Genomic DNA, 14,192 nt, shown 5'->3' on the forward strand with positions numbered 1-14,192 from the left:
CTCGGCTCCGGCAGTGCCTGCGGCTGGCTGCGAGGAAGGAAAAATCCGGAAAGGAGAACACCGATCGTCAAAACAACCGAGTCCGCGCGGAGACGGAGGGAAGACATAAAGCGCTCAGGCGTCGGGAGGGTGGGCAAAAAAAAAAATCAGGAGCACTGGGGAGACGGGACGGAGATGCGCTTGGGAGCGCATCCGCTCGCTGCCGCGACTCCCGGCGCTCCCGGTGAAACACCCTTTGGACGTCGCCCCCGGGAGCGGCATCCGCGGGCGCGCTCCGTAGGGCGCGGGACCCGCCGTGCCCGCGGCGCCGCTTCCCTCCCCTGCTCGGGATTGGCCGGCGCGCGCCCCGCCCGCCGTCCCGCCCCTTCCCTTCCCTTCCCTTTCTCCTTCCCCTTCCCCCCGCCGGGAAGCCCCGCCCTCCCCGCCTCTCCCGCTCCCGGTTGGATGAGCCGGCTGTCAATCATCCGGTCCCCGGCGCGCGGCCCAACTCCCGCGTCCTCCCCGGGCCGCCGCGGGCGGAGTGGGGGGCGTTCCGCGCTCCTCTCCTCCTATTGGCTGGTCTTGACCGTCAATCACGCAGCGTCGCCAACCGTGGCCGCTGCCACCGCCCCCGCCCCGCCCCTTCCCCTCCCTCCGCTCAACTCCCCTCGCTCCGCCAAGTTGCGCGGCCGCTGCCCGGCGGCTCCGGGGTTCTGGCGGTGCCACGCGCGGCGGCCCCCGGCGGAGCTCCACGAGGCGGGATGACGGCGGAGGCGCGGGGAGCGCCCGGCGGCGGCTGAAGGAGGGCAAGGGGCGTGTGGAAGCGAGCGGCTGAAGCCCAGGGGCGAGTCCGGCCGATGACAGCGGGCTCGACTGAAGGGGACGCCGAGAGAACGAGGCGGGAGCGCGGCAGCGGTGCCGCCGATCCCGTCCCGCGGCGGGTCGCGCCGCGCCTGCCCTGAGGACAGCGGGACCCCGGGAGGGAAAGTTTGGCGCTCGCCCGCCCCCGCCCCGCCGGGCAAAGTTGTCTTTGGGTTTGTTTGTTTGTTTTCCCTTTCCTTCTCCTCCTCCCCCCTTCCGCTCCCCCGCCGGCTCCGCGCGGGGAGGAAACGGCGAGGGAAGCAGGAACTGAGGAGCGACCCGGGAGCCTCCCCAGCGCCCGGCAGAGCCCGCTCCGCTCCTCTCCTCCTCGCCGCTGTGGTGTGCGAGGGCATCCAGGACTTCGTTTTTGGTGGTGTTTTTTCGTTGATTTTTTTTTTTAAAGCCCCTTTGTTTTCTGCCCGCCCGCTTCTCCCTCCGGTACAATATATGCTCGTGGAGAGCCGCCCCGCCGCCCAGCCATGTCGGCGGCCATCTCTGCCGCGGAGAAGGTGGATGGCTTCACTCGGAAATCGGTGCGCAAGGCGCAGAGGCAGAAGCGCTCGCAGGGCTCCTCGCAGTTCCGCAGCCAGGGCAGCCCGGTGGAGCTCTCGCCGCTGCCCCAGCTCAAAGGTACGAACCTGCCCTCCCGCCCTCCCCTCCGGCTGCAGGTGCCGCTGCCCGCACCGCCTGCCCTGGCTTGGCCCCTGCCCCGCGCCCTCTGCCCTTTAGCCGTGTCCTGCCGTGCCCCCGGTGCTTGCCAGGTCGGGACCCCACGGCCGTAGTTCCTCCTCTGCTCGCACTAACCCGCGCCGCACGGGTCGCCTCTCGCTCGCTGTCCCGGGCGCTGACTCCGCTAACTCGACACCCCCCCCCGTTCTGGCTGGTTCGCGTGTTTTTTAATGCTTTACTGAGGGAAATGTAGACGCTGAGTTTCGTTCAGGAGGGCAGGCAATTCGGCGCTAAAACCTGGGAGCGAGCGGTGGCTCCTCCCACGGGGGATTTTGCGAAGAGAAGCTCTCCCTGCCCGTGGCACGACATCCCAAGTTCCCGGAGGAGTTGGCGTTCGGCTGCTCCCTGCTTTCGCACCGCTCTCCGGCAGTGTGGGAACCGCGTTCTGCTGCTCTCCGGGAGCTGCCTCGGAGACTTGCTCCTGCACGGTGCTGTGTGGAGACACTCAGGAGTGAATGAAAACTCTGGATGTTGGCATTGCTGAGACGGGAGACAGACAGCCAAGGTTTTGTCCGCTGTGCTGCAGCTAAAATCTGACAAGGCTCACTTCATTATGTCGCAAACATGAAGCGAAGTTCCTTGCAACCTTCTACGTCTTTGAACATCAGAATGCGTTTCTGTGTCTTTTTAAAATTACGAAAAGTACACGTTGGGGAGAGAATACAAAACTTCTTATTAAAGCATTTGTCAGAGATTTGAAAAATACGGGAGAGTGATTACCTTAACGTGACCTAGCCTGTTAATTTTGCTTCCACTGGCTTTGCAGTCCTAAGGCTTTTGAAGCTGCATCATATGATGGTGGAAAAAAAAATCTGTTTTGCAGAAAATATCCAAAATCCAAATAAGATATAGCAAACTTAAAATTTTTCCTAGGTACTAAGGGTTTTTTTTTTCCCGTTTGATTTTTTGGCATTTACAATCGTGTCTCTAGTATTTTAAGACAGTCACTTTTTCCTGCTCTTCGAGTGGCAGATGTACATGAATCATAAATCTGGCTCTTAACAGAAATGTTATTGACTAGAAATAAGCTTAGGCAGGGGAGTAATAAGGGCAGGGTTGTTTGTTTGGTTTTAATATGTTTGTTGCAGTGCTTTTAGTGTTAGTTTTAACAACAGCAGGGGTGTTCTTGCTGCTTGTTTTGGGCTTTCTTTTCCCTATGACGTTGTGTCCTGTCTTGGTCCACTACTTTGATTTGAGGGATTTATAACCTGGATAATTTGTTTGAAATCAGGATTCAGTTTCTCCTGTTCCTATGCTGTTTAGAAAACGCATTTTCCTCAGAGTTGAATTTTAGAAACCGCACCTGAGACTTTGTAAAGGCCCTTGGTAAATACTGCACATAGGTGGCAGACTTCAGAAAGTTTGGGTCCTGGTCCAACAGACTGCTAAACATACGTGTGTTAGGCAGGGAGCAATTCCAGCCTAAATCAGCAAAATGTCCAAGTTTTAATTCTTTGCTGAGCTCGGACTTTAATAATAAGTTTTGAACTCTGCGTTATTAAGTCTTGTAGTTTTGTCAGTGTGGTTTTACAGCTTTTTACTTGTATCACAGAGAAATTTTGCATGGCATCAGCAGCCTCTGATATTTGGAAATTTGAAGCCATAAACCAGCAGAGGAATTTCTTCAGTTATGCTGGGTTTTATAGTAGTTTGAATTGCCTTATTGGCTTAAGTTCTTAAAGCAAAATCCCTTCAGTCTTTATACTTGTGGTTCAGATGTGAAGTCTTGCCTTGGAGACCTTCTTCAGAACAGAAATTGTGGCCAAAATATACTTTTATGAGCTGTCGTGTCCCAAGTAGCCAGTTTATAGAAAGTCAAGCAGCACTCCTTTTGCTTGTTTTTCTCCCTTAGGTTTGTGGTGTTATATTTGTCCTGAATGTAGCTGTGGAGATAGGATGGTTTCTTTTAATCTCTTAAGGCTCCTTCTCTCCCTTTTCCTCTTAAACCTTCCTTGCCCCTGAAACCAAAAAAATGCTTAGAAAGAGTTTGCTCTCTCTGCAAATGGATTATTTTATAAAACTATATGTTTTAATCTCCTGTGTCTTGGGAGGAAAAAGCTTTGCTTTATTCTTAAAAGTTGATATGGAATTCAGCAATAGTTTTGATGCTGCCAGTGTAGTGTCACCTACAGAATAATGAGCCAGAATTCCCAGGGATGGGCTAAAATAGGAGAGTATAGTCATTACAATGATGCCTGTGGGTGCTTAGTGTACACTTATGTAATTAGAGTAAGTTTTTGCTTTTACAGACCTCTTCAAATAAATGTTAAACCTGAGGTATTTCAGACCTGTATTGGGAGAAAATTGAATATTTTTAGATGAAAAAGCAATTTGGTATTATGCTGCTGTAAAATATTTCATCTCGATTATAGGTATTGTCTTGTTTCATTGCTTTTAAGAGAGAATATTCTGAAATAAGTATAAACAGTATTTTAAAACTCCCCAGCAGGTTTGTCAGACTGGCCTAAAACACTTGCATCTATTTTACTGGAGGGACAGATGTTCCAGAAGAAAAGCAGAAATTACCCATCACTTTAGGAAGTACCTTCTTGGGTAGAGAGTGCTGTGGGATTTTTCCTTTTCTGTAGGGGCTGTTTGCCACTGAAATGGCCAGCTCAGATGGTGAGACACAATTTGTATTGTTTCAAAGCCTTTAGACAGATAATCTTAAAAGTACATATTTCTGCAGTTAATTGTACTGCTGCTGTGAATTACCAAAATTCTGTACTCTGGCTGTGTATTTCTTCTCCTAGCAGTGGTACATCACTTCTCTTACTAGTGGATAACAGTCCCAAGCTGTACCCCAGTAGTGGGAACTCCTCCCTTCGGAGATGTTGTTGGGGGAGTGAGATTGAGAGGAGGGATGGTAAAATTGTGTCTTGTAATTAACACTCAGTTTATCTTTGTGTGTGGTGGTATCCATGCTGTTTAGATGAAAGCTCAGCAAAACCTGACTGATGGCAGGATACTCAAAATAATCTAGTATTTTTTTTTTTCAGTTAATTTAGGAGATTTCCTAAAGCACTGTTATTCAGGACAGTGTCTGTCTTACTGTATAATTTAACAACTGAGTAAGAAATACTGAAGACACAGTGATTATATTTAAAAGAAAAAATATTGCTTAATCAGCCACCCCCCCAATCTTCTTTTAATTTTGTTACCTAAAGTTTGCATCGTAAAAGAATTTTGACGACTCTTCAGCCAAGATAATGTGCTAGAAGACAGCTGAATTTTGTCATTTCACAGGCAATTCTGAGAGTGTTGCTTTTCAAGAAATCTGGCAAAGGGAGTGTTATTTTTGTTGTCTTAAGAAGTTATAATTTTATCCCAGTAGGAAATTGTTTTAAGACACTGCAATAGAACATGGTAGTTACCTTCATTTTTGAAAAAGAGATGCAAGTTGACCTTGGAACCTGATCTGACTCTCTTCAGTAGATGGATGCATGCTCGTCTCTGTCACTTTTGGCTGAAGCAGCCTGCAGAAATACAGGTGGAAAGTGGTGAATAGAAAACAAAACTTGTTGCTTTTATTTAGTACAATTAATGTGGCCAGTCAGGCTGTAAACCAAATAGATTGGGGGTTTTTTTGTGTACCAAACATGTCAACTACTGCTGGAAAGAATAAACTTTTCCTGATGCCTCCTACCCTCACAAGAGAAAAATTACAAAGTGGTCCATAAATCTTTCAGCCATGGACTATCAATAGTTTGAGGGATCTCTGTGGGGCTGAGAGTTGCAGAGGTGGAGTGTACTGGAATGAGAAGACATTTTTAAGACTTCCTAGTGTGTAGTGTCAGCATTCAAATACAGGGTATAAAATAGGTGTTAACTCTGATTATTGCCTTTACATAAACCTTTGAGAGAGAGCTTGGGTTTGGCTTAAAAATCAGTTGCTGTGTTCAAGCTCAGCTTTTGTGGAAATGTTGAAGGGAGGCCTAGTAACCTTGCTGCCAGGTAAAATTTTAATGTTAAATCTGAGGATCAGTTCAAGCCTCACACTTTGACTGGTTTTGAGTCCTATAGTGTGTGCTTCAGAGTGACATAAGTGGAATTAAAAACAGCGGAGAGGAATTTTCTTCTTGTGTTAAGTTGCCTTTGCTCTCCGAGGGAAAATGTGCTTCAAAGTTTTAGAATGGTTTACTTTTACTACAGGCTTAATAAGTATTTATAAGTGAAAGGACAGTTTTCTCTCTCAGATTTGCACTTGTTCATTATTTCCACTTCTGTAGTCCCCCATCCTCCACCTTTTGTATTCAGCATCCCTTGCAACTGTGATCATCTTGGATAAGTTTTTCCTTAAAAGTGAGAATCTTTAATTCAGATGAAGAATGAGGATGTTCTGTGAGGAATTTATGTTTACCTCTTACTATAATTGCTGCAGGGTGCACTATGAAGTAGTCAAAACTTCCTTTTTAATGAAGTTAGTCTTGAGAAATAAACAACCTATAACAGATGAAAAAGCTGTAGTAGTTCCATGAAAAACGAGCTGTTTGAATTTTTTTCTATATTAAGGAACTGTTCCTAGTTTATGGAGTGGAACATTTTAGTCTTTTAATTCTTAACAAATGGACCTTTTTTATCTGTAGACTTGAATTTTTGGTCTTAGAATATACTTCCATCAAAAGCAACTCCTAAATATAGAGCCTATTGACAGTCTTCACATGAACTTTTCTATTTCAATCTTTCACATCTTCAGAGTGCCAGCTTAGTATCAGATTTCTTTTTCCATATTCATTGCTTTCTGGTTTAGTCAGATAGTTGTTTTTGCAGGTGCTGAATTCAATGTTAGTTGCTGCAGGAAATTCAAATGGAATTAGTTATTGCTGCAAGGCTATCTGATCAAAAGATGATTACTTCAGTCTATAGATTTGGGGTTTTTTTAACATTTATCTATCTTAAAAACATTCAGTGCTTTTGAGAAGGTGTCATACCAACAGTTCTTGGCAGATTAATATTCTTTTTAGGCACAGAGGGGATATGTGTTGTGTTCTGATGAAAAAAAGACACTTCCACTGAGAACGCTGTAAAGTTTGGCTTCTATACCCTCGTTATTCTGACTCCTATTTTAATGTAGCAGGTTAAAATTACGGCTTTTAGCAGCTTCTGGATTTGGAGGGTTGGAACTGCAGCCCAATTAGATGAATAGGTAGTTAATAACACTTGTTTTAGAAGATTCCCTCGGCAAAATGCTCTACTAGAAACTAGATGGTGACAGCTTCTTTTTAAAGTCTGAATAATTGATTCCATCAGAGAATTACTGAGCTAGTTTCTCTCACATTTTGCTGAATGTGTGGCCAGTGAATGATGTTGCTGCAAGATGCTTATTTCATAGTATGTTTCTGACATAGAGAGTTCATCACAGTTAAGGTTGCCTTCAGTTTTCCTTCACAAGACCTTGTTCTCAATTGCTTACAACATTGGTGAACTGTTTGGGCTGAAGTTTTCCATGCCAAGTATGGACAGTTTTATATGCAGCTGTTCCTCAAGCTAATTTTCTTAGTTTCAGCAAAACCAATTCAAACTACTTTGAACACTGGAGGAAAGATAATTTGTGTAGTGTCAATATTTAAAAAAAAAAAAACAACCACAAATTGTGTTGAAATTTAATAGAGTTTGATGTACTTTGGAACTTAGCACGTGGTTCTTAATGCAAATGAGATACATTTGGTCCAAATTCTTGTTTGGTCCAATTGCAGCAAGACTGATGTTGGTATTTACCAAGCTGTTATGTAGAGCTCCTTCAGGATCTGCTGTGCTGCTCCCATCTGCTGTGCTCTGGGATGCTGCTCTGTGTAGCTTTCTTTGGTCTTCTTGTCTGCAGTTCTGCTAGGACAGCAGCCAAGTGTAGGTAAAACCTGTCATTTTCTACAAGCAGGAGCCCAGGAGTACATTACAGGTAGAGGAATGGTATGGAGCTGCTGAGATAATGGCAAAGCCTAAGAGGGAACTGAGGGCAGAGGTCAGCTCTTCTCCAGTGGCTGCAGGGAGCTCAGTGTTTGGATTCTCAATGCTCCTGTTGGCTGTGAAACTTTATGGAAATGTTTCTTACAATCTTCTCTTCTAATTTCATCATAACTTTTCACTGCAGCCATGGATTTTGAATGTCCTGTGATGATCCTGATACTTCACAGGCTTAGGGGTTTTGTTCTGTACTGCAGGAACTGATTGCAGATTAGCTGGTTCATCAAATGAGCTTTTTTTCTTGAGAATTTAAAATGGAGGAGAGCATAACAGTACATTTGGGGTGGGAAGTGAAGCTGGGAAAGGCTGGTGAAGTGTAAATACAGGATACTAGCCTCAGTATTTTAAGGATATGGAGGCTATGGGAACAAACAGTAGTCTGATATGAACTAAGTAGTCTGATCAGACTTTAGCAGACCTATATCCTACTAAAATAGTACTGCTGCCATGGATATGGTGGGAAAAAAAGGCTTTAGATGAAAAAATAAAACCAAAAATGGTGCTGTTGCATTGCCTGTTGCTATTGGGAAAAGATTTTTGTCTTATTCTCATCTTAAGTTTCTTCTCTTTGCCATTGTTTCTCTTGATCTTACCAAGCAAAGCTTTGGTGAAATTGATGGGTTTTGTCAACTTTGTTGATATGATAGGATTCAGAAGAGAAATACAAATTTGGGAGGTTCAGGTGAGAGTAACAGCAAAAACATTTGTGCATGTCTATCCAAGAACAATGCTGAATAGAACATAGATGTTGTTCTACTTCTAGTAAATAATTTTTTAGAGCACTAAGAATTTAGAAGATCATTATGTTACTCCCTACAATAAGAGAAAAGCTTTCCACATGTTATACAAGTTTCAAATGAGTGATTAGAAGTTTGTATCTGAGACCATCACACGCCTGGAGAGTTGGCCAACTGTGGATAACAGATGATGGAAGTGGCACAGTGGCACAGATTTTCTCAGAACTGGAAGAGGTGGGTTGAGCAAGTTTAGAGAAGGAACAGTATAGCATGGGGCAGGAAGGCTGAAAACGATCAGGAATAAAAAGTCACAGCAATGTGTCTAAACATGAAGGGGGAAACAGCTTCATTTCTGCTATAGTTGTATTAAAGGATTAGCAGAGTGCACCACTGCATAAGCAAGTGAGCTTTTAGAAGTGATTTAATAGGTTTAGTTCTGTAGATGCTTGGTGCTTCAAAATGCAGAGGCACAGTTTTTATTTTATTAATTTCATGCCAAGTAAAATTGTATGTGAGAGTACGGGGGGAGAAAGTGTTTTTTTTTAAATAAGGTTCTGATTTAGTTTAATTGTGTAAAACTTCTGAAGAGTGCACCACATTTTCCACTACAATTTCTGTTCTTGAAAGATGATATACATGTAAGAGTGAAGTCTTGTTAACCAGCAGAATTTTGGTTCCCCATGTATGTAAAAGCAACAAACGGTGAGAACTGAGCTTAGGTCTTGAACTATATTTGGGAAACAAACTTGTGCATTTCAGCATAGTTGGATTCTGTAGGAGAACAGTTACTGTTGTTTTGAGAAGAAAAATGAAGATGTGAGTATCAGCGCCCTCTTGAGAGACAAGGGCTTGGTCCCACAGTAAAGGAGGGACAGGGTTTGGTAATACATATTCATTCATTCTTCCTGAAGAGTAGGAAGCAGGATCAAAATAAACCAAATATACCAAAATGATGTAAATTGAGTTTAAAAATAGCCAAGAGATTTTGCCAATTGGGGAGGATTTAAAGTGCAGGTTCCCTCACTACTGAATGCTTAGTGTTTAGAGTTTTTGGTAGAAAGAGTGTAACTGGTGGAGTATGATTAAAATTGATGAAAAAATTTTCTCAGCTGTCCATATATGAGGCTAAATGTCTAGTTCACTTAAATTAAGCAAAGAGATGCCACAAATACATGATAGTTGTCTGCTCAGGATGGTCTGTTCTCGATCAGTTTGGTAGGAGTTGGGTCAGTGAGTGCAGCACGACCAGGATTTCACCTGTGTTCCTGTCTAATTTAATAATAGTTCTTGCTACTGCAACATGATTATAAAATCTCTCCTTTTATTATTGATCCTAGAAGACTTTGAAAAGTAAGAAACACTTGTTTAGCCAATTTGTAAGCTATGTATTTATCCAAGGAGTTAATCCAGTACTTGTAACTTCCATGCAGATTTACACAGGAATTCAAAGGAAGAGGTGGGTTTTCCTTGTCTTTTGAAAAGTTAGATTGACTGTTTCCTCTGGCACACATTTCCTATTTAAATTACTCTTCTATGCATCTCCTTCATGTTTGAAAGCTAAGTGCTGCATTAACTGCAAAATGAGTTTCTGTACTTCTGTTAAATTGCGTGTAACAGTTACCCTTGGTTTCAATAAAGGGTATTTTTATATTTCACTTAGCACTAATATTGCCATATAAAAATTACATGAGTATTTCTTCAGTTTCTGAAAAATAAACAAAGAGACTTGATTTGTATTGACTTGCATGTTCTAGTGTGTTGTCAAACTGGAGCAACTTCATTATTTTACTCAAAATTAATTTTATATTTGGTTATGGTGAGGAAATGATGGGGAAGAATATAAGTTAATAGATTTTTAATCTGTTAATATTATGCCACACAGATCCACTTATGGCATACTTCATAATTACCACTCAGTAATTATAAACTACGGTAATGAAAGACAGGAGTTTTGCAGTTGACTTAATGTAAAGGAACTTAAATTATAAATACAGTTGCTGTTCCTTCAGACTTCCAAGGTGCAAATCAATTGGTTTCATTCAAGCAGAGTGTTTAGTTCCCTATGAATTGAAAATGCTATTAATGCAGGAGTGGATAATGGGTATGTAGCTGAAATTTTTACTGAGCCTGTGTGGCACACAACTTTGTCACCTGCTTTTCAGCTGTCTGTGTGCCCTGGTAAAATTTGTGCAGGGCAGTACAGCTGTTGGGGGGCAAAATAAGGAGCAGAGCTGCTCAGATTATCCTTTTAATTCTTAGCAGGGTATATGTGAAAGGCTTTTTTGAGTCTGCCTTGTCACACCCTCAAGGGCTTAATGGCATCTTCAGAATTACATGTGAAAATCCAGTATTTTGTCAAACCATTACACTTTGATAAATAGTGTTTCTTTAAGGGCAAGTGCTTCCATTTGTGGAAAAGTATAAATAATGTCATGTTTTGGGAACATTGTCCCTTCTGATCTTTTTGATTTGACACTCTCAGAAGCTTGGTCTGTAGTGTCCTTCCATTTCAGTAGTCTCTTGGGTTTTGCTGGTGGGTAACTTTCCTGGCAGAAGAGTGCATTACCTGGAGTGGCAAGTTGCTTGTGCAGCCTCTCTGGGTACTTTTACTTTGTGGCTCATTCAATATAACCTGACTTAGATTTTAAAGAAAGGGCCTGTTTACATCCACAAGGCTTTACCTTGGTCTTTATTTGCCTTCTTGTTAGGAGGACTTTTTGAAAGCATCTCTGTTTTACCATAACAAAAACCTTTGTTGCATTTCAGTATTTCAAAAGCTGTTTAGGAGCTGTCTTTTCTGTTTGGAGAGCAATTTCAGTTCTTGGGCCTTTGTATCAATTTCTGTAATTTTAAGTTAAAGGTGCTACCTATCCCATATTCACATCTTCTGAGAAACAATTGCCCATTCAATAAATTTAATTGCTCTCCCTTTTCCTGGCTGAATCACCTGGCTATGCATATGAATTCCATGATAGGATTTAGCACCCTTAAATTTAGAAGTCTCTCACTTAAAGAGGCAGGTTCCTGTTTTAAATTAATTTTTTTAGAGGCTCTGGGTATGTTCAAAAAAGGCTTGCTCTGCCATATGATCAGTCACTAAAACTGCTTTTTGGGTTTTAAATGAAGGCAGCAAACACAATAGCAGTGTGTGCCAAAACCATAAATGAATGCATTAGAGTGAACATAGTTGACTTATAGGTGAGAGCAAGATGCAAGTACAAGAGCAATGGGGTGTAATTGTTTTTGAAAATATAACACTTCAGCTGTGTAAGAAGTGAAGCTTCTTTGCCTTTTCTAATAAATACAGAATCACTCTGAACAAAACTTTGTATGGTTAGTTATGTGCAAGTTCCTCAACTTCTCAATACTTTAAAAGCAGCACTGATTAAACTGTGTCAGTCCATTGGACAATTTTTTTCCCCTGCTTTTCCTTTTTGTTGTTGCATGGAACTGAATTTCAGCTGGATTCTGAACTGCTGGCATGCTCTTGAGGAGGCTTCTGTATTGTTAAACTTGTACATTTTGTTAAGGTGACTTTAGGGTGTTTTTCGTTCCTGTTCCAGTGATTGGTATGCGTGGTGAGTTTTTATTTATTTAAGGAATCAATGGTGCTTTAATTCTTTTTTAGAAAGTGTGGTGGAAATAATGTGAATTGTGTAGGCCCAGTTATTCGAGTCTAACTTTAAGGTCCAAGAGGAAAAATTGTATTACTTTTTGTATCTTAACTGCTTGTTGTCTTCTGTAATTAAACAGTAAGAAATAGGGTTGTTAATACAAAAGAATTTTGGTGGTGTACTTTCTTACTCTCTGAAGTGTCTTGGTTGACTCAAATCTTAATTAAAATCAAGGGATTTAACATGGTAGTAGCTGGGAACTCTTGACTATGTGAGGCTATAAGAAAGCCTGGAAGATGGTAGAAACAACCTAGATAAGACACTTGCAGTTCATTATCATTGCAAGAAGCCATGTCACAGAATTTGTGACAGATGTTGTTAGATCAGTGGGGCTTTTCAGATTTTCTGGACTGATTTGTTGAGGTCAACTGTTGGCCACGTGGAGCAGCAGATGAGACTCTCTGAACAGACAATATCTTACTGGGTGGGAGGCAGCTTTCCAGGAGTACTTTTTACTACAGGACTTAAAAATTATCTGTAGCCTAGACTTGTAACTAACTCTCTGAACTACCATGCTGTGTGTGAATAAAAGGAATTGTTGATTGTTATTCTCGTCTAGTTTTACTCCTGATATGTGATTTCCTCCCCCCCCCCCTTCCTTTCCTGGCATGTATCACAGAATAATCTTAAATTCAGAATATTCCAACAAGCAAAACATTTGATCTTCTTACTATTTCAAAAGAAACTGGAGATTTACCATGTGGAGGGTGCCATAGTGTACAAGTGTGTTGCATGATGACAATCTGCAGAATAGTTTACTTAAAAACTGAGGTACAGGAGAAGCTCAGCTTGTTATCTTGATTGCCCCTTTGCAGTCCTGATTTCTGAAATGAAGAGGTTAAATATTAGTGTGAGCACAAGGGTCCTAGACAGGATTGACCAACTTGGCAATTCTGTGCCACATCCTTTTTGTGTTTGTTTTGTGTGGGTTTTTTGCTTTGTTTTCGTTTTTGTTTATCTCCTTTAGGTAGTATAACTCTTCCTTTCAATAATGATTGAAAATGCATTTATACTTCATTGTCTTCCAAGTCTCCTTCTCTAGTGAACAAACTTACTATTGAATAAGGAGCTGGTTAACTTTTAAGATACATAATGTTCTGACTCCCTTATCTGTTCTGCAGAGTCAGAGTTCTCTTTACTGACAACATGCAGAAAAAGGCATGTGTCTGACCTAACTGAAAAATCTTACCTACACATTATCTCATGCCTCAGTACTTAGGGTGATATTGTTCCAGAAGAGATGGTAAACTAACTTAGCAGCTCACTGCAGAGAGCTTCTGCTCCCATCTCTAATCCTGTGCCAGAGCTGCACATCAGGCCCCTCCAGAGCCATTTACACCTCAGTAATATGACCATGTTATTGAGTTAAAGCAGCTTAGGAAGAGCCTGACAAGCTCCAGAGCCAGTGCTGATGGATGGATGTGACTAGAACAGAAAAGGGGAAGGGAGGAGTAAATGGGAGAGGGGGTGGCAGGGAGAGAGACTTCTCTCAATCTCGGTCAGCCAGTGACTTTGCTGCCTGTCCAGCTACAGATGGAGACTTCTGAGAGCCTGGAAAACACTCTGCCCTGTTGTAACATCAACTGCACCAAAACTGCATCATCTCCTAGCAGTGTTTTGCCATGCCTGTAACATCAGCACTGACACTCAGATGCTAGGAGAGATCACAGCAATCATATATACAAGAGTTCTCCAGGACAAAACCAAATATTAAATTTAGGTCAAATGGGACTCCCCATGCTTGGTTTATGTATGTTGGGCAGAGTTTGTCGCATTACCTTCTTTTCAGACTAATGGTGTCTCTGAAAGGAGCAGGCTGTACAAAAATATTGATTCCTTTAACTTAAAAGCCCCAGAACCAGACCTAGTGTGTCTCGTAGTCCATGTGCTCCTCTTTCCATGTCAGTGTTAAGACTTTGTCCTTCTCCAACATGATCCCTCCACCACTGAGTTCGGCTGAATACAGTGCAGTAAATGTGACCAGGCAGCAGAGACTAAGTCCTACCTAAACTTTACACTGTGGAATGCAGCATAATTATGACATGATCCTTGTCATGCACTCTAGTTTGTCAAGAAAATGTGTAGAATTGTCACCAAGTACTAAGGAGATAGGTGGTACTTCATTCCATAATGTCATTGTCCTCTAAGTACTTGAAAGCGATGTGTGTGGACTGCTTTAAGAGGCTGTCAGACCAAAGCTCCTTGGTTGTTTGTTTCTCTGGCCTCTGCACCTTCCTGTGGTAGCTCTTTC

At 42.5% G+C, this 14,192-nt stretch overlaps 1 protein-coding gene across 1 annotated transcript in view; it reads left to right on the top strand.

The window, feature by feature from the left end:
* Window positions 1-776: 776 nt before the first annotated feature.
* The window catches only part of PPP2R5A (protein phosphatase 2 regulatory subunit B'alpha), a 41,984-nt gene continuing 28,568 nt past the window's right edge, over window positions 777-14,192 (top strand). Inside the window, exon 1 of the mRNA XM_062490422.1 lies at window positions 777-1,470. Coding sequence (XP_062346406.1) covers window positions 1,320-1,470 — 151 coding nt within the window. The 5' untranslated portion in view covers window positions 777-1,319. The remainder of the gene's footprint in view (window positions 1,471-14,192) is intronic.

Source organism: Cinclus cinclus, chromosome 3 (genome assembly GCF_963662255.1).
Source record: "Cinclus cinclus chromosome 3, bCinCin1.1, whole genome shotgun sequence".
Classification (NCBI taxonomy): domain Eukaryota; kingdom Metazoa; phylum Chordata; class Aves; order Passeriformes; family Cinclidae; genus Cinclus; species Cinclus cinclus.